Below are 27,219 nucleotides of genomic sequence, written 5' to 3' on the forward strand. Positions count from 1 at the left end.
ATGGAGTCACTTGTGCTAAGTGACATATAATCAAACTGAACTTTGAAATGGACCAGTTTTCCAAAAAACAGGAGATTTCAGTCAACCTGAGTCAGTGTAGTAAGGAAGTCCTCTCTGTTTTAGTCCTATAAGGAAAGTAACTTTGAAACAACCAATCTACCTTTTTTTTCTCTGTTTCCGCTTTCTTCATACTCACCAGAACACTCATTCTATTTTATAGAATGATGTGTTGCTTGATTCTAGAATTGCAAATAAAAGGCAATTACATCTTCTAAACTAAATTTGTTGTAATTTTGTCTTTTGACAGTTTAAACTATGGAATCAGAAATTCAAAGACTATGAATAAAAATTTCAAAAGAAAGAAATAGTAATACCACCAATAAGAAGAATAATTAAAAAGGTACAAAGAAATTGGATGCAACATTGTAAAAAGAGCCATAGTTTGGAGCTGAGCTGACATGAGCTAAAATCCTAGGTGAGTAATTTGTTAGCTATGTGGCCTCTGAAAGTCAACTCCAGGATCTGAGCTTGTTTCCTCACCTCTAAAATTGGAAAAATAAGGCCTAACTATCAAAGTCATTAATGAGTCATTGATAATGCTTGGCCTATTTTAATGTTCAGTATCTGTAAGTTGATACCATTAAAGGATGCTTGAGATGCCAACTACTATATAATCCGAAACAATAATGATCTTTTTTTCCCCACAAAGATAACAAAAAACAAACACACAAAAAAAAACAGTAAGCTCTGCCAGACATGTAAAACCAATCAAACTATATAATGAATTAAATCCTTTCCCCACTAAAAAGACATATCAGTGTACCTAACACAATATAGGAAAAGAAACACACCTTATTTGGCAAGAGATACATTCATTCTCCAGATAAGAGAAACACACATTGAAACCACTTCTGCTGGATTACGCTGGCCAATAAGAGCGTCTGAAACTGTTCTACGTACTATGCCCTGCGATAGAAACACAGTTACCTCTCCCCTTTCACGTAGTTTTCATTTGTGGTGAGATTCTCTCCCAGCCCACAAGACATTTCCTGCTCGGAACCTTGTTTAATAATTGTAAGTACTTTACAAGTAAGAACTTCTTTTAAAAACTTAGCATTGAAAAAAAAAGCTGTCTTTAAAAGTTATTTGATTTTCTTGTTTTTTTTCTTAGCATGTTATATTTTGAGTTTCAGCTAAAAGACTAAGGTTTTCTTATCTAATTGCTTTAAATTTATACATTTAGTCAAATTCAACAATTTCATGCTAAGCATTTTGCCAAATGCCAGGCTTTTCAAAGTAGTGTAAGATCCCAGCCTTGAATCCTCATCAATTGCTGCTTTCTGCAGCAAACACATATTATACATTGTATTTAGTAACATGATCATTAATTTTACTCTTTATTTCAATATGTATGCATGTTGACTTATGCTGGTCTAATTTCTTTTTGCTTTACAAATATTCTATTTTATCCATTCAAAGTATTTAGAAGCAAGATATGGAATTTTGTAGATTTAGCTAATGAATTATAAGAATTCTTGAATTCTCACTATGAAAGTAAGAAAAACAGACTAGAATGCTTCAAAATTAAATTCTGGTGCTTCATTTATATGTATAAAGAGAGATGGAGAGATTATGAAATGGAAATGTTCCAATCAAAGCAAAAAAATGAAATTTAACATCAATAAACAGTAGAAAGAAGAGAAAAATCTCAATAATATGTCGTGTCTGGATTAATCAATATTAATAATATGTATTAATATTAATATAATTAATATCACGTATTATATTAATATTAATGTATTTTATTAAGATAGTGGGCTGTCCTCAGGAGTGAAGTGCTCATAGAAAGGAGAGACAAATACAAGATTGATTCTTAACTAATAGATAAAATTAAGGTGTTTAAAATATCAGCCAAATACTGTAAGATTTCCTGACATTGAGACCATTCCACAGAACTTCCTAAAGAAAGGTATTCTAGTCTCATTCTCCAAAGCTTGCCCACCAAGATTCCCATTTCACTACCTCCTGGCCCCACTTTGCCTGCATTTTCCAAGGTGGCCCCTGCCAACTTTTTTTATCACTCTCTCTGCTCTTGTGGGGTTAAAGATGGCATGGAACAAAACAGCTGTGTGGTCACACCACAACGGGCAGAACGGCTGGCCACAGATGGGAAACCTCAGGCATCTCCTTAGCCCTTACCAAATCCAGCACAACACTTTTACACACCCTGGCACTCAATAAAATATTTGCTGAATTAAATTGGATCTGTAGTTATTAGTAACAGAAGAAAAATAAGGCCACTTGTCGTGGGTTCCAAAGTGTGCTCTGCAAGGCCGCTGGCATTAAAATCTCATGAAGTGCCCAGGATACTGCACAGGCCCGCACCTGAAGGGAGAGGAGCTAGTTTGGAATGTGCTCCTGGGAATGCGGGAGGGTCTACCATGGGCTTCATCGCGCTGGAGGAAGGTATACTGTTTTTCGAATTCTCACCAAAGCAGCTACGTGCTCACCAAGCCATGTCTGTGAGAAGGGCCACCTTTTTCTAGTTCATAGTACAAAACCCTATGGCATAAGGGCAGCAGCCCTGCAGGTGCGCGTTACAGATTCTTAGACCCTAGCTCATTCTATCTAAACCACAATCTCTGAACAGTGTGTAGAATTCTACATTGTACAGATTCCTCAACCCTAGCTCATTCTAAGTCACAATCTCTGAGCGGTGTCTAGAAATCTACACGTTAAAGAGCAGTCCAAGTGGTTTTACTAATAGTAAGCTTTGAGGACCAATGAACTAAGGAGACAAGCTGGTACCTAAGGTCTTAGGAACTCTAGACTTTCAAGGAAGTTTTCTCTCCACTTATTGTTGACCTTTTACCTTGAATGGCTAAGGCTAAAGACTTCATGGCTGAAGCAGAGAATTGCGGTTGTTTGCAACAAGCAACAATTTTACATTTCTGTTTTACATTTGTTGCAACTTAAAAGATACCTTGAATTTTTAAATGATCACAGAGGCACGTACAAATGAGTGTGTTTGCTTTCTCATCTCAGTTTTATAACTTTCAACAAGGTATTTCTTTGAATAAGATATCTCACAGGAGAAGTTATTAGACTCTTTTTAGAATAAGCTAGAAGTGACAGATGGAAGTCCTGGATAGCAGTTCCCTTTAGGACTACTCTTCTATGCAGGGATAAGCCGAGTAGACTTCTCCACCAATATAGGTAATCTGTGCTAGAAAAGAACTTATAACAGCATCAGAAACCTCCTGGGGCCTCCCATTCTGCTCCAGTTGCTAGTGCTAATATTCAAAGAAGCACCTGGGTCCCTGCAATCTCCCACATTCAAAAGAGGAAGTCAAAAGTACAAACGCAGTGAAGGAAACAGAAACAATGTTGACTGTTGGGCTACAGACTGTTGAGGATACTACATGGAGGAAGTAATGTTCACACAAACTAACTGGCAGTTAGCATATGGATATCTGAGATACAGCATATATATATATAGTTTGTTTGTTTGTTTTTTGTGAGTTGGAGTCTCGCTCTGTCATCCAGGCTGGAATGCAATGGCGCGATCTCGGCTCACCACAACCTCCACCTCCCAGATTCAAGCGATTCTCCTGCCTCAGCCTCCCGAATAGCTGGGATTACAGGCATGCACTACCACACCCAGCTAATTTTGTATTTTTAGTAAAGACAGGGTTTCTCCATGTTGTTCAGGTTGGTCTCGAACTCCCGACCTCAGCCTCCCAAAGTGCTGGGATTACAGGCGTGAGCCACCACGCCCAGCCGATACAGCTGCTTACTATAGAATATAGAGATGGCCACTGAGTGGATTTCAAAGGCACTCAGAAAATGTTCAGGATTCAAACTGCTATGAAGTCTAACATTAGCCAATTTGAATACAAAAACACATATGCCATACACTAAGTAAAGACAGTCAAGTGAAGGAAAAACGATTAAATAATTGCAGGGAGGTTTTTATTCTGAAATTTTCAGATTGCTGTTATTATATTAAAAATCACAATATAGGCTTCTTGAAAAAATAAGGGTGTTAAATGAACATGTTTTTCCTCTGAAAGAGTTGTAGGATCATCTTTATTTATTGAATACCAGTTTCACGCCAAGCATTGGCTAGGGGCCAAGAGGGAAAGAAAATACAAACAGCTATAGTATCATTTGTATGACTTGCCCCCTCCTTTTTTTTTTTTTTTTTTTTTTGGAGATAGAGTCTCGCTCTGTCACCAAGGATCCACCCACCTCGGCCTCCCAAAGTGCTAGGATTACAGGCGTGAACCACCGTGCCTGGCCAGGTATGACCCCCTAAATTTTTTTTTTCCTAGTCACTGGATTTGCTTTTTGTTTCTGAAAAGTATATTTCTTGTTTTGCTTATAAAAGAAATAAATGCTAATTATAAAAAAAATTATTGGCCATGGGTGGTGGCTCACACCTGTAATTCCAGTGTTTTGGGAGGCCAAGGCAGGAAGATCACTTGAGGCCAGGAGCTCAACGTCAGCCTGGGCAACATAGTGAGACCCCCATCTCTACAGAAAATGAAAACAAATTAGCCAGGCATGGTGGTGTGCGCCTGTAATCTCAGCTACTCAGGAGGCTGAGGTGGGGGGATCACTTGAGCTCAGGAGTTCCAGGCTGCAGCGAATTATGATCGTGCCATTGCACTCCTGCCTGGACAACAAAGAGACCTTATCATAAAACAACAACAACAAAAAGTCTATCAGTCAATCACCTAGGGATAGCCACTTGACATTACTGATAATTAGCCTTTCATATTTTTTCTGGTATTTGATAACTAAGATGAAATGCAGAAGAAATTTGAATACATATTCTCTAGCATTTCCTGTAATGCTTCTTCCTCCAGGATTCCAAATGTGGGACGCCATCACCCAAAAATATGGTTTCGACCATGTTAGTACTGGAGTTGGGATTTAAGGAAGATCTGGGCCCCACCTGTGGAGGTCTGAAGAGTCAGTTGAAACATTAACCTTGTTTGCGTTTCCAGGACTGGGCTGTCGCCACTGTTTGCTGTGCACCATCTGGAGCCTGCATCACGCACGGCCTCAGCCAGCCGGGAAGCGGAGAGCGTGGTGGCGGGGGCGCTAGTGAGCTCCTCCTGTGTACCAGGTCCCGAGCTAAGGTTTTGAGACACCTCAGTGAACTTGGCCCACAAAATTCCCTGCCTTTGTGGAGCTTACCCTCAGTGTTGGGGATTTGGGACTTAACTTTTCCCAAAGCCAAGCTAATTATTGTAAAAGGGGTGAGTGACGAAAACGGAATCCTTGCAAGGTCCTTACCTCTTATTTCATGAGATTGGCGGCATGAGTGTGTCTAGAGAGCTGTGGTTGCTTCCTCTTACACGTGGGCGTGTACACCAAGACTAGAATCCAGGGTCCCTCTAATAAGCATTCAAATCAGCGGGCGGGGGAGGGGGTGGGTGATAGTTTCTAGTCTTACTTTCCGATCCCAGCGTTGCTCAGCCCATACCATCTGATAAAAACTTTTTACAATTTAGAAATGCCCGGTGAGCCTGAGCGCCCTGAGCGACAGAGCGGCGGGTGCCCGGGAGGGAGCGGCGCCAGCCCTGCCCACCGCGGCGGCTCCTGGCGCCTGCCGCTGGGGCTGGGCTCCGAGACCGCGCGCCTGCTGCCGGGTTCACGCCGAGTCCCCAGCGGCGCGCCGCCCCGGCGATTGGTCCCCCGAGGGCAGCCATCCACAGGCGCAGTTCCCTGATTGTCCCAGCAACAATGGGCGTTCTCCTTGGGATAGATTCTGCGCGGGCTGCTCTAAGAATTTACCGGCAGGCAGGTCTGGTCCCAGCAGAGGAGACCCAGGGGTCCCAGAGCGGCGCTGGCGGGAGGCGTAATGCCGGGGGGGAGGGTTGATCCGAGAGCCCAGCGCGCAGCTGCAGCTCACAGTCCCCTTCCCGAGTGCAGAGCGGGCGGAGAAGGTAAGAAGCCCACCCACCCACTCCCCGCCTCCTGAAGCCCGTGCTTCAGACCTGTCCTGCAACTGGGGAGGAGCCAGGCGGGCTCTCCGCCTCCTCGATCCCTCCTCCCTGAAGAGGCCCGAAGGCAGCGGCCGCCAGCACACGTTCGCCTCATCCATCACCCGCCGGCTCTGCCCCTCAACAGGGGCTCCTCCACCGCCACGTACACATCCGCGGCTCATGCACGCCCTGAATGATCGGCTCAGCCGGACCCCTTGGTTTTTTGTTCACTTACTGGAACCTTCTTTTGCAGAAAATCTTGTTTGCTGTGGGATCCACGGATGAATCCACCTCCCTCTTTTAGTACAAAAAAGCAATGAACGGCTATTGTGGTACATTTAAAAAAAAAACAAGCAGAAGCCAAAACCACTTTAATGTCTATAGAAGGGCACATCTAATACATTTAAAATAAGCTTCAGCTGTTCTGAATACAGTTCATGGTATTTTTATTTAAAGACAAATTCTTTAGAATGAGCCTGTAAGGTGGGTAGGTCAGGAACCCCATTTTACAGATTAATAAGTGGACATTTAAATGACTAGTTAAATGATGAGTCTAAGATCACAGTTTCAGAAACTAAGACTTGGGCAAAGCCGCTCTCACTCCGAATCTAATTCATGTTCCATGACCCTACACTGCCTCTCATGATGTAGAGAAATGAGGAGTAACCTTACCAAATGTACTTCTTAATAAACTGCCCCTACCACACAGCAGGGCCCGTCAGGCCAGCGCTGACACAGGATTGCAGGCTCCCAGTAAATACGAAGTGAAGAACAAGTCAGGAAGTGGGAAGACTGAAAAGGATTGCTCATCGGAAATCAGTCCAAAACAAAAAGAATAAATTAGGAACAAGAAGGGGGGATATACACAAAAGTTTAGGATGATGCCATTTTGGAGAATGCTATTTTCCATAATTCACCACTTTCGGCTATGATCACAGGTTGCTCGTTTGTTTCGCTGCCTGTGTGAATACCAGGTACCTGTCTAAAAACAGTACACGAGCAACACTCTTCAGCTCCCTTACCCCACGAGAAGCAACTGTTCACCTTCCCAGTTCCGTGAATTCTGTGGTTTTTGTTTTGGGGGGTTTTGTTGAGATGGAGTCTCACTCTGTCGCCCAGGCTGGAGCGCAGAAGTATGACCTCGGCTTAATGCTACCTCCACCTTCCCGGTTCAAGCGATTCTCCTGCCTCGGCCTCCCGAGTAGCTGGAGTTACAGGCATGCGCCACCAAGCCTGGCTAATTTTTTGCATTTTTAGTAGAGGCGGGGTTTCTCCATACTGGCCAGACTGGTCTCGAATTCCTGACCTCAAATAATCCGTCCGCCTCGGCCTCCCAAAGTGCGGGGATTACAGACGTGAGTCACCGCGCCCGGCCCAGTTCGGTGAATTCCTTCCTCTCACCTCCAGGGTCTCTATCTTGTGAAGGGTGGAGATAGAAATTCTGTTCTTCAAACAGAGCGACTTCCTCTACACTGCCTCAGCATCCTGCCCCTAAAGTGGGCCTTTAAAGAGCAACCTCGAGATTTCTTTTATATATATATATATATAATTATTATACTTTAAATTCTAGGGTACATGTGCACAACGTGCAGGTTTGTTACAGATGTATCCATGTGCCATGCTGGTGTGCTGCACCCATTAACCCGTCATTTACATTAGGTATATCTCCTAATGCTGTCCCTCTCCCCTCCCCCCACCCCACAGCAGAGATTTCTAACACCACTCTGCCTTTTCAGTCCGCTGCTTTTAAGGCCCTGCACTGAAAATGCAAGCTCAGGCGCCCGTGGTCGTTGTGACCCAACCTGGAATCGGTCCCGGTCCGGCCCCCCAGAACTCCAACTGGCAGACAGGCATGTGTGACTGTTTCAGCGACTGCGGAGTCTGTAAGTGTGTGGGGAAAGAACCCCCTTATTTGATACCGAGGTGAATTACCAATGACTCAATCCTTCCCCCATTCCTCGCTTATTGTGTAGAAAAAGTTTCTAACTTATTACAGGCACTCTGCATGCCAGGCAATGGTATGTTTAGCAAAAAAAAAAAAAAAGCCTCCGTATGGATAAGTTAATTTTCTCCAGCCCTTCAAAGAACAGTCTTACTCCCAAAGTAAGTTCTGGGTTAAGATAATAGCAACAGAGCTGATTGATTCTAACAACGAGCAGGTCTGGCCTGACTAAATAGACCTTACATTAATTTAAAAATTCCAAGTTGAACCTGATTTTTTTAGAAACACTGTTCTTGCAACATATAAATTAACCTCATTAATTTATAGTTACATTGTGTCCAGTACCCAAGGGATAGATTCATGGTTTCCATATGCGTTCAGAGAATAACTATTTTAATGTATATATTTAGGTTTTTTACACACCTGAGAGTAAAGAATTCTGGAGGCAATTAGCTTGTCACTGGGAAAAAAAAAATCTCTGACTGCTTTGTTTTCTTTTTCTTTCTTTCTTTTTTTTTTTTTTTTTGAGATGAAGTCTCACTCTTGTCCCCCTGGCTGGAGTGCAATGGCATGATCTCCACTCACTGCAACCTCCGCCTCCCAGGTTCAAGAGATTCTCCTGCCTCAGCCTCCTGAGTAGCTGGGATTTCAGGCGCCCGCCACCACACCTGGCTAATTTTTGTATTTTTAATAGAGACAGTGTTTCACCATGTTGGCCAGGCTGGTCTCGAACTGACCTCAGGTGATCCGCCTGCCTCAGCCTCCCAAAGTGCTGGGATTACAAGCGTGAGCCACCGCGCCCAGGCTGTTTTCTTTTTATAAGATCTCTCTAAAAGATCTCTTACTTAGAGATGTCTCTAAATGAACTTGGAGGAAAGGAAGTTTGGGGTGTGATGGGCGTTGCAGAGAGGAGCGAGGTGCTTAGTTCTCAATAATGACCAAGAAACAAACAAACCCACCTACAGAAAACTTGCTCTGAAGTCTATTTGCTTGTCTTGGTCCACATAGTACTCTAAGACAAGAAAATAAAATACATTATCCTTTAAAGTTGAAACTGACTTTGAATGAGAGTTGAATTGAACCTTGTTTTTGTTTTTCGTTTTTTTGAAACACAGTCTCACTTTGTCACCCAGGCTAGAATGTAGTGGTGCAATCTCCGCTCACTGCAATGTCTGTCTCTGTGGTTCACGTGATTATCCTACCTTGGCCTCCGAGTAGCTGGGGTTACAGGCACGCACAGCCACACCCAGCAAATTTTTGTGTTTTTAGTAGAGACGGGGTTTCATCATGTTGGCCAGGCTGGTCTCAAACTCCTGACATCAAGTGATCCGCCCACCTTGGCCTTCCAAAGTGCTAGGATTACAGGCATGAGCCACCATGCCTGGCCTGAAATTGAACTTTGAATGTGTTAATAATTACACTCAGGCTGGGTGTGGTGGCTCACACCTGTAATCCCAGCACTTTGGGAGGCCAAGGCGGGCAGATCACAAGGTCAGGAGTTCAAGACCAGCCTGGCCAAGATGGTGAAACCCCGTCACTACTAAAAAATACAAAAATTAATTGGGCATGGTGGTGGGTGCCTGTAGTCCCAGCTACTCGGGAGGCTGAGGGAGAAGAATTGCTTGAACCCGAGAGGTGGAGGTTGCAGTGAGCTAAGATCGTGCCATTGCACTCGAGCCTGGCAAGAGAGTGAGACTCAATCTCAAAAAATAAATAAATAAATAAATAAAATAAAATAAAAATAAAAAAAGAATTACACACTCAGTAGCACAGCAAGGGAAAATTACCTAGGGAATGAAACAATTGGGTTTGTTTTTTCACTCTCATTGTCTGGGGTGACGACTTAAGCTTCTCAGGACACCTGTTCAACATCTGCAAATCAAAGTGAGAATTAGACTACGTTGGTGAAACTTTCTAAAGATGAACATTTTAACCCTCTCACCCCTAGTATTATTATTACCCAATTAAATGAATACACAAGTTCCAGTCAAAGCTTAATTGCTTAATAGCAAATTTTCTTAAATGTAGATCTGATCAAATTATTCTCCCCTCTTAAAATGTTTCAGTGGGTTCCTCATAACTCTCGTGACACACTCTTAACACTCACCGTTTTTCATCACCTGGTCCCCAACCTGCCTCAACCCCCAGTTAAATCCTCATCGCATCCCAGGGCTCCAGCCACATTGAATCAACACTAGCCTTTGCCAGGATATGCCAGATTACCTCGAAGAGGCTCTTTTCCTTTTTGTCCACCTTTAAAACATCTAATCATCCTTCAATAGTCAGCTCAAACAGCGTTTCCTACTCAGGGCCTTGTAGGCCCCATTTTTCTGGGTGACCTGTTGGTATTTTAAACACGTTTCTGTTGGAGAACTTTCCCTATGATCTGCCTTCACTACTAGACGAGCCAGGGGCACTGTCAGTACTGAGGATAATGTCTGGAAAATGAATAAGTTTTACCTCATCAATGAACAAATGAATGAAGGCAGAACTATGACAAGAATGATATACTTTGCAAAGGCGTGGTCATTCCTGAAATGATTTGCGGGTGGAGGGAGAAACTGATGCAAAGCTGAACAGAAACATTGAAGATGGACTTAGCAGCAGGCTATGTGGCCAAGGCCCCATGACTTGGACTGCCATTTGTGAAAGCAAGCTAAACTTTCAGCTGTAGCAGGGGCAGAGTGGAGTAACGTGTACCCTTGGTTTCATGTGTCTAGGTCTCTGTGGCACATTTTGTTTCCCGTGCCTTGGGTGTCAAGTTGCAGCTGATATGAATGAATGCTGTCTGTGTGGAACAAGCGTCGCAATGAGGACTCTCTACAGGACCCGATATGGCATCCCTGTGAGTCTCTTACCATACCGTCTCACTCAAATATGCAACCACATTCAAAATAATTATCATAAACATGGAGATCATTTGATGTATACATCTTCTGAAATTGATTGATAAGAGTTCCCTAGCATGTGCAATCTTGCATTCAGTTGTAGCAACAGATCTTCTGGTTATGTGGCCTCCTTCTAGGTTTCTGTTGAAAACCTGAGAAAATAGATAACTCATATTTGCAATGGATGTCATACCACGGAAGAGGCTTATGTAGGATCTACTGTGCCATGGATGCATTACATGTATTATCTCACTTAATCCTCACATCATCTCTGTAAAGCGGGTAGGTCCACAACATTTTGCCAAAGAGAACTTTAAAGTTTTAAGAGGTGGAGTAATTCCCTCAAATATAATAGTAGAGAAAGATACTCATTTCTTTTTTTTTTTTTTTTTTTTTTTTTTTTTTTGAGACGGAGTCTTGCTCTGTCACCCAGGCTGGAGTGCAGTGGCGCAATCTCGGCTCACTGCAAGCTCCGCCTCCCGGGTTCACGCCATTCTCCTGCCTCAGCCTCTCCGAGTAGCTGGGACTACAGGCGCCCGCCACCACGCCCGGCTAATTTTTTGTATTTTTAGTAGAGACGGGGTTTCACCGTGGTCTCGATCTCCTGACCTCGTGATCCGCCCGCCTCGGCCTCCCAAAGTGCTGGGATTACAAGCGTGAGCCACCGCGCCCGGCCCAGAAAGATACTCATTTCTAACTGTCCATTCACACACTTTCCATTACACCAACTCCACTTTGTGTAGGTGAGAGATTATATTACTTAGGGTTCTCCTAAGTGCATTAGAAACAAAACCAATAAGATTGGGAGTGGATGTGTGTGTGCTTGTGTGCATGTGTGTGTGTATACACATACATATATACAGGCAAACCTCAGATATACAAGTTTAGTTCTAGACCACCACAATAAATCGAATATTGCAATAAAGCAAGTCACATGAATTTTTTGGTTTCCCAGTGCACATAAAAGATATGCTTATACTATAGTCTATTAAGTATGCAATAACATTATGTCTCGAAAAACAATGTATGTACCTTAATTTTAAAATACTTTATGGCTAAAAACTACTAATAATAATCCATCGGAATCTTCAGCAATTCATAATGTTTTTGCCTGTGGAGGGTCTTGCCTCAATGTTGGTGGCTGCTGACTGATCAGGGTGCTGGATACTGAAGGTTGGGATGACCGTGGCAATTTCTGCAAGTAAGGCAACAATGGTCTGGGCGTGGTGGCTCACACCTATAATCCCAGCACTTTGGGAGGCCCAGGAGGGCTGATCACTTGAGGTCAGGAGTTAGAGACCAGCCTGGCCAACATGGTGAAACCCCTCTCTACTAAAAATGTAGAAATTAGCCAGGTGTGGTGGCAGGTGCCTGTAATCCCAGCTACTCGGGAGGCTGAGGCAGGAGAATTGCTTGAACCCAGGAGGGAGGCTGCAGTGAGCCCAGACTGCACTCAGCTCTCCAACCTGGACAACAGAGCAAGACTCCATCTCAAACAAAACAAAACAAAAACAAAAAACAAATAAGGCAACAATGAAGTCTGCCTCATTGATTGACCATTCCTTTCATGAAAGGAAAGATTTCCATGCATTTTACCTATAATAGAACTTCTTTCAAAATTGCATTCAGTCCTCTCAAACCCTGTTACGGCTTTATCAACTAAGCTTATGGAATATTCTAAATCCTTTGTTGTTATTTCAACCATGGTCACAGCATCTTCACCAGGAGTAGATTCCATCTCAAGAAACCGCTTTCTTTCTTTCTTTCTTTTTTGAGACAGAGTCTCACTCTGTTGCCAGGCCGGAGTGCAGTGGTGCGATCTCGGCTCACTGCAACCTTCACCTCCCAGGTTCAAGCGATTCTCCTGCCTCATCCTCCCAAGTAGCTGAGACTACAGGCATCCGCCACCACGCCCAGCTAATTTTTGTATTTTTAGTAGAGACAGGGTTTCACTATGTTGGCCAGGATGGTCTGGATTTCTTGACCTTGTGATCCGCCCACCTCGGCCTCACAGTGCTGGGATTACAGGCATAAGCCACCACACCCAGCCTCAAGAAACAGTTTTCTTTTTTTTTTTTTTTTTGAAAGGGAGTCTTGCTCTGTCGCCCAGGCTGGAGTGCAGTGGCACGATCTCGGCTCACTGCAAGCTCTGCCTCCCGGGTTCACGCCATTCTCCTGCCTCAGCCTCCCAAGTAGCTGGGATTACAGGCGCCTGCCACTACGCCCAGCTAATTTTTTGTATTTTTAGTAGAGACAGGGTTTCACCGTGTTAGCCAGGATGGTCTCAATCTCCTGACCTCATGATCCGCCCTCCTCGGCCTCCCGAAGTGCTGGGATTACAGGCTTGAGCCACCGTGCCCGGCCAAGAAACAGCTTTCTTTGCTCATCCATAAGAAGTAACTCCTCAAGTTTTATCACGAGATTGCAGCAATTCAGTGACATCTTTAGGATCCATTTCTAATTCTAGTTCTCTTGCTATTTCTACCACATCTGTAGTTACTTTCTCTACTGAAGTCTTGAACACCTCAAAGTCATCCATGAGGGATAGAATCAACTTCTTCCAATCTCCTGTTAATGTTGATATTTTGATCTCCCCCCAGGAATCATGAATGTTTTTCTGTTTTGTTTTTTGAGACAGGGTCTCACTCTGTCACCCAGGCTGGAGTGCGGTGGCGCCGTCTAGGCTCACTGCAGCCTTCCCCTCCCAGGTTCAAGTGATTCTGCCACCTCAGCCTCCCGAGTACCTGGGGCTATAGATGTGCACCATCACACCCAGTTAATTTTTTATTTTTATTTTTTGGTAGAGATGGGTTTTTACCATGTTGACCAGGCTGATCTGACCTCAAGTGATCCACCTGCCTTGGCCTCCCTAAGTGCTGGGATTACAGCTGTAAGCCACCACGCCTAGCCAGGAATCATGAATGTTCTTAATGAAACCTAAAATTATTAATCATTTCCACAAGATTTTCAATTTACTTTCCCTAGATCCATCAGAGGTATCACTGTCTATGGCAGCTACAGCCTTCAAAAGTTTTTTTTTTTAAATAATAAGACTTGAAAATCAAAATTACTCCTTGATTGGCTGCAGAATAGGTGTTCTTTTAGAAGGCATGAATGCAACATTAATCTCTTTGTATGTCTTCATCAGAGTTCTTGGATGTCTAGGTACATTGTTAGTGAACAGTAATATTTTGAAAATAATCTTTCTTTGTGAGTATAGGTTTCAATACTGGGCTTAATATTTGGTAAACAGTGCTGCCAACACATGAGCTGTCATCAGGTTTTGTGGTTCCATTTATAGAGCACAGGCAGATTTAGCATAATATTTTTTTTCTCATGGGGTGGGGGAAAGAAAAGTGATTAGAATAATTCTTAAGGGCTCTAGGATTTTGCAAATAGTAAATGAGCATTGGCTTCAACTTAAAGTCACCAGTTGCAGTATCTCCTAACAAGAGAGTCAGCCTGTCTTTGGCAGCTTTGAATACAGGCACGGACTTCTCCTCTCTAACTTTGAATTTCCTTGATGGCATCTTCTTCCAATAAGGCTGTTTCTTTTTCGTTGAAAATCTGTTTTTTAGTGTAGCCACCTTCATCAATTATCTTAGCTACACCTTCTGGATAACTTGGTACACCTTCTCCATCAGCACTTGCTGCTTCACCTTGTGATTTTATGTTATGGAGAAGACATTGTTCCTTAAACCTCATGAACCAACCTCTTTTAGCTTCAGACTTTTCTTCTGCAGCTTTCTTTTTTTTGTTGTTTTTGTTTTTGTTTTGAGATGGACTCTCGCTCTGTCGCCAGGCTGGAGTGCAGTGGGGCATGATCTTGGCTCACTGCAAACTGTGCCTCCCGGGTTCAAGCGATTCTCCTGCCTCAGCCTCCCCAGTAGGTGGGATTACAGGCATGTGCCGCCACACCCAGCTAATTTTTTTTGTATTTTTAGTAGAGACAGGATTTCACCATGTTGGCCAGGATGGTCTCAATCTCCTGACTTCGTGATCTGCCCACCTCGGCCTCCCAAAGTGCTGGGATTATAGGCGTGAGCCACCGCGCCCAGCTTCTTCTGCAGCTTTGTCTCTCTTATCCTTCATAGAACCCGAAGAGCATTGGGGCCTTGCTGTGGATTAGGCTTTGACTTATGGGAATGTTGTGGCTGGTTTGATCTCCTATCCAGACCACTCAAACTTTCTCCAGATCAGCAGTAAGGTTGTTTTGCTTTCCTATCATTTGTATGTTCACTGGAGTAGCATGTTTAATTTCCTTCAAGAGATTTTCCACTGCATTCACAACTTGGCTAACCATTTGGCACAAGAGGACTAACTTCCAGCCTCTCTCTGGTTTCAATATGATTTTCTCACTAAGCTTAATTATTTCTAGCTTTTGATTTAAGTAGGAGATATGTGACTCTTCCTTTCATTTGAACATTTAGGAGGCCATTGTAGGGTTATTGGTTGACCTAATTTCGGTATTGTTGTGTCTCAGGGAATAGAGAGGCCCAAGGAGAGGAAGAGAGATAGGAGAACAGAACAGCTGGTCAGTGGAGCAGTCAGAATACACACATTTATCAATTAAATTTGCTGTCGGTATTAGTCCGTTCTCTCATTGCTATAAAGAAGTACCTGAGACTGGGTAATTTATAAAGAAAAGAGGTTTAATTGGCTCATGGTTCCACAGGCTGCATAGGAAGCATGGTGGCATCTGCTTCTAGGGAGACCTCTGGAAGCTTACAATTATGGCAGAAAGCAAAGGGGGAGCCAGCACTTCACATGACTGGAGCAGGAGGAAGGGGGACAGAGGTGCTGCACATTTTTTTTTTTTTTTTTTTGAGATGGAGTCTCGCTCTGTCACCAGGCTGGAGTGCAGTGGTGTGATCTCGTCTCACTGCAACCTCTGCCTCCCAGGTTCAAGCGATTCTCCTGCCTCACCCTCCTGAGTAGCTGGGAGTACGGGCGTGCACCACCACACCCATCTAACTTTTTTTTTTTTTTTTGTATTTTTAGTAGAGATGGGGTTTCACCATGTTGGCCAGGATGGTCTAGATCTCTTGACCTTGTGATCTGCCTGCCTTGGCCTTCCAAAGTGCTGGGATTACAGGTGTGAGCCACCATGCCCAGCCTCTGCTACACACTTTAAAACAACCAGATCTCATGAGAACTCACTCACTACTGGAACACAGTACTAAGGGGAAAATCTGCTGCTATGATCCAGTCACCTTCCACCAGGCCCCACCTCCAACATTGGGGATTACATTTGATGTGAGATTTGGGTGGGGACAACATCCAAACTCTATCACCATCTTATATGGATGGGTGCAGTTCATGGTGCCCCAAAATAAATAGTAACATCAAACTCTTAATGATCACAGGTGGCCATAACAGATATAATAAGAATGAAAAAAATTGAAATATTGCAAGAATTTCCAAACTGTGACACAGAGACACAAAGTGAGCACATGCTACTGGAAAAAATGGCACCCTTAGACTTGCTTGATGCAGGGTTGCCACAAACCTTCAATTTGTAAATTGCAGTGAGCCGAGATTGCATCATTGTACTCCAGCCTGGACAAGAATGAAACTCTATCTCAAAAAAAAAAAAAAGTTATAGCTGATTATAAAATCATGTTTTAAAGAGGACCCAAAGTGAGAAAACAATTGTCTGTGGATGACAAAAACATTTTAGGGCAGCCTACCCAAAGTGAGAAAACAATTGTCTGTGGATGACAAAAACATTTTAGGGCAGCCTACCCAAAGTGAGAAAACAATTGTCTGTGGATGACAAAAACATTTTAGGGCAGCCTACCCAAAGTGAGAAAACAATTGTCTGTGGATGACAAAAACATTTTAGGGCAGCCTCAGTTAAAGGCACAATTGACAAGGAAATTTACTTCTGTGGCACACAGTCATTTAACATAATAATTATAATTATTATTGTTAACATGTAGAATTATAGCAGTTTTATATAATTTTGGAACATACACCAATAACACATTTACACAAATACAGACCAAAGAAAGTCATTTGGTATTTGACAATGCTTCCTGTGTGATTTTTGTACCAAATAAGCCATTTTGAGACTTTAGAGGACCTAATATCTAAATATTAGGTTAGAAACAGACATAATTTATAATTTGATTTTGGAAAGTTTGTCAAATATCAAAGGTTTAAAACACCAGATATCACAAAATAGAATCCCAAGTCACCATAAGTCATTCATTTGGCAAAAATAACTCAAAAAATTTAAAAAAAAAAAAAACCTTTATTCTGATAGAGGAGACTTAGCTTTCCAAATAAGACTCAATGAAGATAGCATGAAGCCAGCTGAATCTGTCTCTTCTTTCTGTCCTGCTTTTTTTGCCTGCCATTTACCCAAAGGAGAAAACAAAACTCTTTCATTATCTTTTAACATACATAAAAATCATCTTTGAAAGAGAAAACCAAATTTCATGTTTGCATTAGTGCATCTTTAATGCTAAAGCTAGTTTTTACATGAAATTGTATATATCTATCCAGTTTTAATTAGTTTGACTGTAAGGTAAGATTTTCATAAACTTTTTAGAATGCTTTATAATTTTCCATCAAACAGAAAATCCATTTTCTAAGAAAACCCTGTTATTTGGACACATGGGCCCAGATTCTGGCCCCACATCAGTGTGATTTTAATGTTTTAACCTATGGAAAAATGCTAAATAATTTTTTTTAGCTCTTGGCCAACTTGTTTATACCCACAGAATTTTTTACAAGATCAACCCTTTACGAACCCTTTTCACTTTGCTTAAACCTTCAGTTTCGTCCCGTTACTCTTTTAGGTTAAGACAATCTTTAAAACCCTCAGACCCGGCTCGGTGGCTCACGCCTGTAATCTCAGCACTTTGGGAGGCCAAGGTGGGCAGATCACAAGGTCAGGACATTGAGACCATCCTGCCCAACATGGTGAAACCCCATCTCTACTAAAAATACAAAAATTAGCTGAACACGATGGCGCGCACCTGTAGTCCCAGCTACTCGGGAGGCTGAGATAGGAGAATCGCTTGAACCCAGGAGGCGGAGGTTGTGGTAAGCCGAGATCACGCCACTGCACTCTAGCCTGGTGACAGAGCAAGACTCCATCTCAAAAAAAAAAAAAAAAAACCCTCAAAACTAGACAAAATTACATTCCCTTCAACAAAAGCCATATTCCTATGCCTTCTTATAATCTTTTACCAAAAACACATTGCCTACACACCTCGTATGTAAAACTGTTTCTCCAGTGGTCTCAATTACATGTTACAATATTAATTCTTAGCAACTTTCATTTTTAGTGAAAACTCTGATAAGTAAGAGATTTTAATTATGTATTAGGGGTGGAGCCTAGGACATTAGACAGAAATGAAGATAAGGTCAGACTCTTTTTAGCATAGCTAGCGGGCATGGCTCTCCATATGTCCCCAGGCCTTATATATTATCTAAGCCTCCAAAGTAGGTAAATCAAACAATTTTCAAAAGTCAAAGGAACAGTTTGACCTTAAAGCATTTAGCAAATCTGACCTTAATTTAGGGCAAATGTCTACATTTTCAAGACAACTTATTTTACCAATAATCTTTAAAACTGTCCTTATTTCCAAAAGATTACTAAAGCCACGTGAACAAAAAGGCATTAAAGTTTCTATTTTTCTGACAAAATATTTTATTTAAGCGCTTTTTTCTAAGCCAATTAATCAGAGCTCTTTTATATATAAACATCACACACACACACATACACACCCACACACACACACACCCCACATGTAAATACAGACAGACAGAAGATTGGGCACTTGTAAGATTTTTCATTTGCCAGTTTCTTTTTTTTTTTTTTTTTTTTTTTGAGACGGAGTCTTGCTCTGTCACCCAGGCTGGAGTGCAGTGGCGCGATCTCGGCTCACTGAAAGCTCCGCCTCCCGGGTTCACGCCATTCTCCTGCCTCAGCCTCTCCGAGTAGCTGGGACTACAGGCGCCCGCCACCACGCCCGGCTAATTTTTTGTATTTTTGGTAGAGACAGGGTTTCACCGTGGTCTCGATCTCCTGACCTCGTGATCCGCCCGCCTCGGCCTCCCAAAGTGCTGGGATTACAAGCGTGAGCCACGCGCCCGGCCATTTGCCAGTTTCTTAATTGGATGACTGGCTTCAGGGTGGAGCCCTTGGAGGAACAGGGCTGGGACAGCATGCGTTTCTAGGACCAAATAAGTAGCAAATAAACAGCTGAAGGCAAGACAGATCTCCAAAGTTAAAGGTGCCGTTTTATACTGGTTTCTCGATCCCCAAAAGGAGGGAAACACTACGGGAGAAGACAATGCAGTGCTTTTACCGACTGTGCCTTTCATTGCAAGGCAACCTAAAGCCAATCAGCCCATTTTGTAATCAGCCCATCCTCATGAGAGTCTCATCTCCCAGTGAGGGGTGAGGATGTTGCCTTATCTTCCAGGTGGCCAAGAGCATGCTTCTCTGATCCAAGTGTGCAGAGTCAAGTATCCGTCCATAACTACTATTAGCCACCCCTTAAAGGTACATTTCCTACCTAGTTATTATACACCAAAGCTCTCTCATAATGCAAAGTAATTGCTGATACCTCCCACCTGCACCGCCCCCCGCCCCCACCCCCCCCCCCGCAAACTCAAAACCGTCACATAACGCAGTGCAAGACAGAACAGAGCCTTTGATTTTGAGAAGGATCTATCCACTTTGGGTCTATCCAGTTCCTGGGGTTTCATGAGGAAAAGTGTTTTTTTTCCAAAACGTGGTCTCTGGTGCCTCCTCTGTTTTTCCCAATGAGTCCTAGGCTACCAGAAGTTATCTTAGGGCCTCTCATGTGCCTTAAGGATGACAAAAAAAAAAAAATGGAGAAAAATAATTCGGTCAACTGAGAAGAAAAAAATCTTGTTTCAGAAAAACAAGTTCTAAGAAGAGAAAAACATAAAGGCCTTTTAAATATACCTATAGCTTATTTATCCACTTTTAATTAAGCTGATTTTTAATCACAGTACTCTTTAAAAAATAAATCCTTTCAGATACCTTATTACCCGAATTTAGCCATGCCAAGCGGCCAATATTTCTGGTTTCTGAACGTTACCGAAGGTAACCTCCTAGGTTCCTCAAGGACATGGTGAACAGTTTCTTTTTTACGAGATTTACAATCTCTACAAGGTAGTTCAGAGAAAGGAAAATTCAAGAGGGGAAATCAGAAGCTCTCCTTTGGTGGAAAAACACCTCAATAAATGGCAAAGTCACACAAATAACAAACCAGAAAGGAATCATTCCAGAAGCCAACAATTGAACCCAGGCCACTGCTGTCAAAAAGATAAAGCCTTAGCTGCTGAGCTATATAGCATTGTGCAGTTTCTACTGCTTTTTCCAGAAGGAGCCTAAAGAAGCCAATTTCAAGCTTACAAGGCTTTTATCTGCTCAAGAAAAATTTTTTGGACTATGACATGAACCCCCAAATTCCTGTCCTCTGGATGGTGGAAACCAAAAGAAAGTATCCCCATATGGTCACAAGATTTAGCTCTTAAGGACACAAAACAAGACATAGAAATTTCTTACAGTATTGGCTATCATATATCAAGTAGGAAAAATAAGTTACAGGATAGTATGACCTCATTTTTAAAAAACAAAAGAACTCCTGAAATGCCAAACTCTATATGTCTATGTCCATAGCTGTATCTTCATCTCATCTATATTTATATGAGTCATGGGCATAGAACAAAATCTAAGGAAAGAGGATACACAGCAAATTATTAATAGTTTATCTCTGGTGGTAACATTGGGTAGAAAGGGATTAGATTGTTATTTTCACTTAATATTGTTCTGTGTTTCAATTTGTCATTAAAATTATCTATAGCATGCATTTAAAATTGTTTTAATTTTTATTTAAATTTTGTTCACAAGTGCTGTCAATAAGCATTTCTTTTTTGTAATTCACAAAATGATAAATATTTTTAAGTGAAAATATAAAATAGTTTCAGCTAGGTGCAGTTGAGCACGCCTGTAGTCCTAGCCTGAAACTCTTTTTCAGGAGGCTGAGGCTGTGAAACTGCCTGTGCGAAATTATGACTGAGACAGTGAAAGAGATCTAACTTAACTGACTCCATCTTACTTCTAACTGCCAAGCTGTCCTTGTTCATTCCGGGGTGTAGGCTGAACTAACTTTGGGAGAAACGTAGTTTATAGTTTAAACAAACATGGTAATAGCCCTTTCCCAAAGCAGACCTCCCTTTTGCCTGGGGACTAGATTGCCTTTGTAGGACTAACACTGGCCACAAGATTAGAAATTATAGTTTAGAAGTCATGGAGCTGGAGGCTACAAGGTTCCGACCCTCCCTAAACTGCTCCTAAGATCAGTGCTTGATATAGTTTGCAGACCCTGCACTTGATGGAGGTGAGGGTTCATCTAGTGCCCTGCCCATGACTGTGTTCAGTTTCAAGTCTATTAAATGCCAGGAATGTAAATGCCACTGTTTTCTAATGTAGCTTTAATTTTTTTATTTATCAAAACCCTGAAACAAAGTGTTTTTAAAATCATCTAATTTTACAAAGTAGTCCCCAAAAGTTTCTTCCTTACTTCTTCCCTAGAGCTGACGTCTTGGGAATTTTCCTCCATAGCTCCAAATCACACACTTGTATTGCTACTTCTTGACTTTTAGTTAGAGGCATTATCTGTTAACCTCCCACTAGGGAAGATGTGAATTTAGTTCTGTTTTCTCCTCCTCCCCCACCACACACATGTGCCCTCTCCCCCTACCCCATTCTTTCCGATATAGTTATATGGTTAATTCCATATTCAGTGTTTACATTATGATACTTATATTTGTTTTATTCAACTTCAAAGCTGAGTCGTGTAGTAAATATGATTGCTTTTTCTGCTCAATTTTGTTTTTCCTGGTATCGGTAATTATTGAGTTTTTGTTAGTATTTTTCCTCCATTTACTTGTGTGTCCTTTAACCCCAAATTGTTCACCAGTTTTCTAAATTTCTTCCCAACACCTTCAACACATAGATGTTTTATCATTTTCATCTTCATGATGAAATCACTTCCAGTCTTACTACCTTTTAAACTAGTTGCCCATTACTCCTAGTGCTTAGCTCTCATCCTGGGATCTCCCTTCACCATGACCCTGGAGATTCCATTAGCTTCTCTCCTGTATTAGACTCCTTCTTCTTATCTTCCTCTTTCTTGGTTTACACCTGTATTTTGGTGGAGCACATCCTCTACTAACTTCCTATGACAGAGAGGAGGTCCAGGAGAAAAGAGTTTTGAAATTCTACTTCCTAAAGATATTTAACTCTCATACTTGATAGTTTGGTTGGACGTCTCCTTACGTTTTCAGAAACGTAAATTATAGAAAAATATTTTCTGTCATAAAATGAGACAACATTTATATGAAAAAGCGAGGTAACATTTTCCTAAGTGTATTCATCCAAACTCCGAATCTGAAAGATCAGTGCCTTCTGCTTCTCTTCAAGATGTGGCAAGTCTTAATTCCAAATAGGTGAATTTTATATTTTTATTTCTTTTTGGTTTTCAAACAGGGATCTATTTGTGATGACTATATGGCAACCCTTTGCTGTCCTCCTTGTACTCTTTGCCAAATCAAGAGAGATATCAACAGAAGGAGAGCCATGCGTACTTTCTAAAAACTGATGGTGAGTTAATGCAAACATGCCTCTCAGAATATGTGGGTTTTTAGAAATATCACTAAAGACTTCGTCAATTATTCATTGTTTTGAATAATTCAGCAATAACTATTTCTTAAGTCTCCTGAAGTGCTATCATAATATCAAGATTGGCTTTAATTTTCTTCTTATGAAGAAGATAGCTCTATACTTCGAAACCATATTTTAGTAAATAAAGGAATGGTGAATTTTCTAAACTTCTCAGAATTCTGGTGATCTATTAAGGAAGCACTTACCACTTGTAAAATACCAGAGTATGGTGAGATACAAAAGAATTAGAAAACATGTTCCCTGCTAAGACAAACAAGTTGACAAATGGAATTGGTAAATAATTATAAAATAGAAGAGCAATGAAAATAACATACTGTATGATATTTGGATTGATTGTGGCATAAAGCATCTATTATAGCAAGGTGAGGTTAAATAGAAACTCCTATTGGAGAAGTTGAACTTCGAAAGAGGTGAACATAGAATTTAGAATGTTTGGAAATGTTATATAGAATTCACCATCTGAAATTCAATCAAGTCATTTTCAACTAATTTTTCTCAGGACTATCTATTGAGGATGTAGTTAAGTAGAAATCAACATGATTTACTCCATCCCCTGTAGAATATATCTTGACTATGGGAAGAACACAATTTTTCTGCTCTTTGTAATATGCAGTTTCCTTCCTGAAGTGATAAGCGCTCTGTATAGGTTAATAAAAATAACTCTAGGGAGATACGTAAACAAATGTTCATTTACTTAGCAAGTAATGTATCAAGGATCTAGGATCAAGTATATATTATCTTAGCAAGTAATGTATCAATGTATCAATATCTAAGACTAGGTAAGATACTGTTAGGTATTGTGGTAGGGTCGGGGAGCAAGATAAATAAGCTAGTCCCTCTGTCATTATAGAATTTATACTAAAAAAGGGGGATTAGACAAACCCCTAGCTGAAATGCAGAATTCAATTAATGCCTATAGACAAAGCAGTATTTTATGTTCAGAGGAGGAAAATATCACGTCTTGTAAGATGTATAAGTGAAAGTTACTTGAAAGCAGTGATTTTTAATTCTAAACGGAAAGTGCGTATTAGTTCACAACAAGAAACAGATGGCACTCAAACTGTGATAGTTCAAGGATTTAATGAAGACTAATTATAAAGGTGTGGATGGGGCATTGTAGGGAAATGACAAGGGATGGTGTAATAACCTGTCTGGCAACAGCCCCAGGGAGAAGAGGGAGCAGTGAACTGAATCCTTAAGGAGGGAGCCCTGTGAAGAAGCCTGCCCTGAAAGAAACAGTATCCTCTTAAGAGAGGGTTGTGAGCAGCCCGAGGCAACCTACAGAACTGAAAAAGTACCCTGACCTCACTTTCGGATGTCCTTCTGGGTTTCCCATTGGCTGAACCCACCAGAAAGGCAGAGGGCAGCAAAGTGTCACTGTAGTCCACAGGTCGCCTCCCAGGGCACACAGCAAGATGGTCAAGGGAGTAAGTAAATCAGATAGGGGCAAACAGAGGATCACTGACTCAAGATGTGGTTTTAATTAATAGAAATGGAGGCTGAGTGCAGTGGCTCACGCCTGTGATCCCAGCACTTTGGGAGGCCAAGGCAAGAGGATTGCTTGAACCCAGGAGTTCGAGACCAGCCTGGGGAACATGTTGAAACCCTGTCTCTTCAAAAAATACAAAAATTAGCTAGATGTGGTGATGCACACCTATAGTCCTAGCTACTTGGGAGGCTGAGGTGGGAGGATCACTTGAGCCTGGGAGGTAGAAGCTGCAGTGAGCTATGATCACACCACTGCACTCCAGCCTGGGCAACAGAACAAGACCCTGTCTCAGAAAAAAAAAAAAAAAAAAAAAAGGAAAAGAAAAAGAAAAGAAAAGAAATGGAATGTTGCTTCTAATCAGCAATATTAATGAAACTAGAGAGGCAAAAAGAGAGAAAATATCTTTATGAGCTTAGGTGCAACTTGGCTAGAACATATGGCATAAATAGAAAAATAATGTAAAAATAAGAGATTTTAAAAAGTGAGCTGGGGCCTTAGCATGCAATGTCTGAATACTAAGCTAATGACTTGGTAGGAATTGGGAAATTATTGCAGGCTTGAAGTAAATGAATAGAACTACTCTTTAGAAATATGAATCTAAGGCTGGGCATGGTGGCTCATGCCTATAATCCCAACACTTTGGGAGGCCGAGGTGGGAGGATCACTTGAGCTCAGGAGTTCACCACCAGCGATCAGCCTGGGCAACATAGCAAGACCTCATCTCTACTAAAAAGTAAAAATAAAAATAAATAAAATTTAAAAATAATAAATATTAATTTAATAGTAGTATATAGTACAGACTGTACAGGATGAGGCCAGAAGCAAAGATGGGGAGTTAGACCATTCCAACACTGTTTACTTAAATAAATACATGAAATAATTTGGATCAAATATCTACCCACACATTCATAGTAATGAGTCCTGATAGCTCAAGTGTTTTCTTTAACCTCAGGGAAAATATCTCACTGAATCTTTAGATGGGTTTGAAGTAAAATACCCTGGCGGTCCTGACTCCTCCTCATCAACTTGGACCCTACATCACTCACTGGCAATAAAACTTTAGACATACAGATATCAAAATGGGGAGAAACAAGAGAGAAAGAGCAAGGAATAACAACATGATTTTTGTTAAAATAGATTGAGACGAAGGACATAGGAATCCACTGGAAAAGCTCCGCATAGTCCAAACTGGAACACTTTGAGGAACAAAATAAGGTCATGTTAGATTATAACCCAAAGTGTAAAATATCTATGAGTTTATACTGACATAAATGATTGAATAAAATTTGAAAATTGAAAAAAAAAAAGTATGTATGTTGAAAGCAGGGAAAACTGGGAATTTTAAGAGCGAAGAAGCGGCAGGAGAATTTCTGTATGGGGGGAGAGACACATCTCCCATACAGAACTCCAGATATTTAGGTAGATACTCCTTCCTCAAGGAGAGCGGCATGATTCCCCACCCTGAAGTGGGGGTTTGCATAGTGACTTCCTTCCAAAAAGTACAGCATGAAAAGTACAGCATACAAGTACACTCTCTATACTGTATGGAGTAACTCCACAATGGAGAAACCTGACACAATGACCTGAGCCAGGTAATCAATGTCACCATCATTGGTAATAAGTCATATTGACAGTTTGCACCCCTGATTTGATGTGATGAGAATGGCACTTTACCTTTGTGGTCTTCCTCCCGAAACCTCTTAACTCCAGTCTAACCGTGAGAAAAACATCAGACAAACCTAAACTGAGGCACATTCCACAAAATACCTGACTATTCCTCCTGAAAACTGTCGAGGTCATCAAAAACAAGGAAAGGCTGAGAAACAGTCACAGTTTGGAGGAGCCTAAGAGAAGATGACAATTAAATGTAATGTGGTATGCTGGATGAGATGCTGGAACAGAAAATTAAAGTAGGTAAAAACTGAGTAATCTGAAGATAGTATGGGCTTTGATTAGTAATAATGCATCAGTATGGGTTCATTAGTTTTGACAAACCTCCCATAGTAATGTAAGATGTTAACCAACAGGAAAATTGGGTGCTGGATACATGAGAGCTCGCTGTACTATCTTTGCAACCTTTCCGTCAATCAAAAATAATTCTGCAATTAAAAGTGTATTAAAAATTATAAAAGTACATTAAGAAAATTCAAAACTCTTCTTTGTGTGTCCTTTATAGGTGAAAAGCTGTTACCGAAGCAACAAAATTCAGCAGACACCTCTTCAGCTTGAGTTCTTCACCATCTTTTGCAACTGAAATATGATGAATATGTTTAAGTACAACTGATGGCATGAAAAAAATCAAATTTTTGATTTATTATAAATGAATGTTGTCGCTGAGCTTAGCTAAATGGTGCAACTTAGTTTCTCCTTGCTTTCATATTATTGAATTTCCTGGCTTATAAACTTTTTAAATTACATTTGAAATATAAACCAAATAAAAGATTTTACTGATAAGATTCTTCATGCTTCTTTGCTCTCCTTAAAATGTCTTTTTCACTAGTTAATTCCAAGGGTCAGTCTCATAATTTTGTTCTTATACTTTGGTTTCTTTTTTCTTTTTTAATAAAGTTGGGGGTCTTTCTTTTTTTTTTTTGAGATAGAGTCTCGCTCTGTTGCCCAGGCTGGAGTGCAGTGGCGCGATCTTGACTCACTGCAAGCTCTGCCTCCCGGGTTCACACCATTCTCCTGCCTCAGCCTACCAAGTAGCTGGGACTACAGGCACCCACCACCACTGGCTAATTTTTTGTATTTTTTAGTTGAGATGGGGTTTCACCATGTTAGCCAGGCTGGTCTCAATCTCCTGACCTCATGATGTGCCCGCCTCGGCCTCCCGAAGTACTGGGATTACAGGCATGAGCCACCGCACCTGGCCACATGTGACACTTTTTATATTGTTCTCCAGTTCTTGGATATTCTGTCCCAATTTTTTTTTTCATTCCTTTTTCTCTTTGCATTTCAGTTTAGGAAGTTTCTATTGACATATTATCAGGCTGTTTCTTTCCTTGGCCAAGTAGACGAATGATAAGCCCATCAAAGGCATTCATTTCTGTGAGAGTGTTTTTTTCTTTATTTCTAGCATTTCAAATCTTAAGAATTCCCATCTCTCTGCTTATATTATCTATCTGTTCTTGAATGTTGTCTATTTTTTTCCATTAGAGTCCTCAGCA

The 27,219-nt window shown here is 41.3% G+C and overlaps 1 protein-coding gene across 5 annotated transcripts; it reads left to right on the forward strand.

Moving 5' to 3' along the window:
* Window positions 1–924: 924 nt before the first annotated feature.
* Window positions 925–26,506, forward strand: PLAC8 (placenta associated 8). Of its 5 annotated transcripts, XM_063610335.1 has the most exons (7): window positions 978–1,074; window positions 4,221–4,304; window positions 5,013–5,267; window positions 7,733–7,879; window positions 10,659–10,783; window positions 22,369–22,482; window positions 26,229–26,506. In XM_063610335.1, the coding sequence occupies exons 4-6, from the start codon at window positions 7,762–7,764 to the stop codon at window positions 22,471–22,473; spliced, it is 348 nt and encodes a 115-aa protein (XP_063466405.1). In that variant the 5' UTR covers window positions 978–1,074; window positions 4,221–4,304; window positions 5,013–5,267; window positions 7,733–7,761; the 3' UTR covers window positions 22,474–22,482; window positions 26,229–26,506. The 5 variants fall into 5 exon arrangements, with proteins under 5 accessions (XP_055153144.1, XP_063466405.1, XP_063466403.1 ...); XM_063610333.1 differs by lacking the exon at window positions 5,013–5,267 and having other exon boundaries at window positions 979–1,074; XM_063610334.1 differs by lacking the exons at window positions 4,221–4,304; window positions 5,013–5,267 and adding an exon at window positions 7,567–7,655 and having other exon boundaries at window positions 1,009–1,074.
* Window positions 26,507–27,219: the final 713 nt, after the last annotated feature.

The sequence above is a fragment of the Symphalangus syndactylus genome, chromosome 10, assembly GCF_028878055.3.
Source record: "Symphalangus syndactylus isolate Jambi chromosome 10, NHGRI_mSymSyn1-v2.1_pri, whole genome shotgun sequence".
Lineage (NCBI taxonomy): Eukaryota > Metazoa > Chordata > Mammalia > Primates > Hylobatidae > Symphalangus > Symphalangus syndactylus.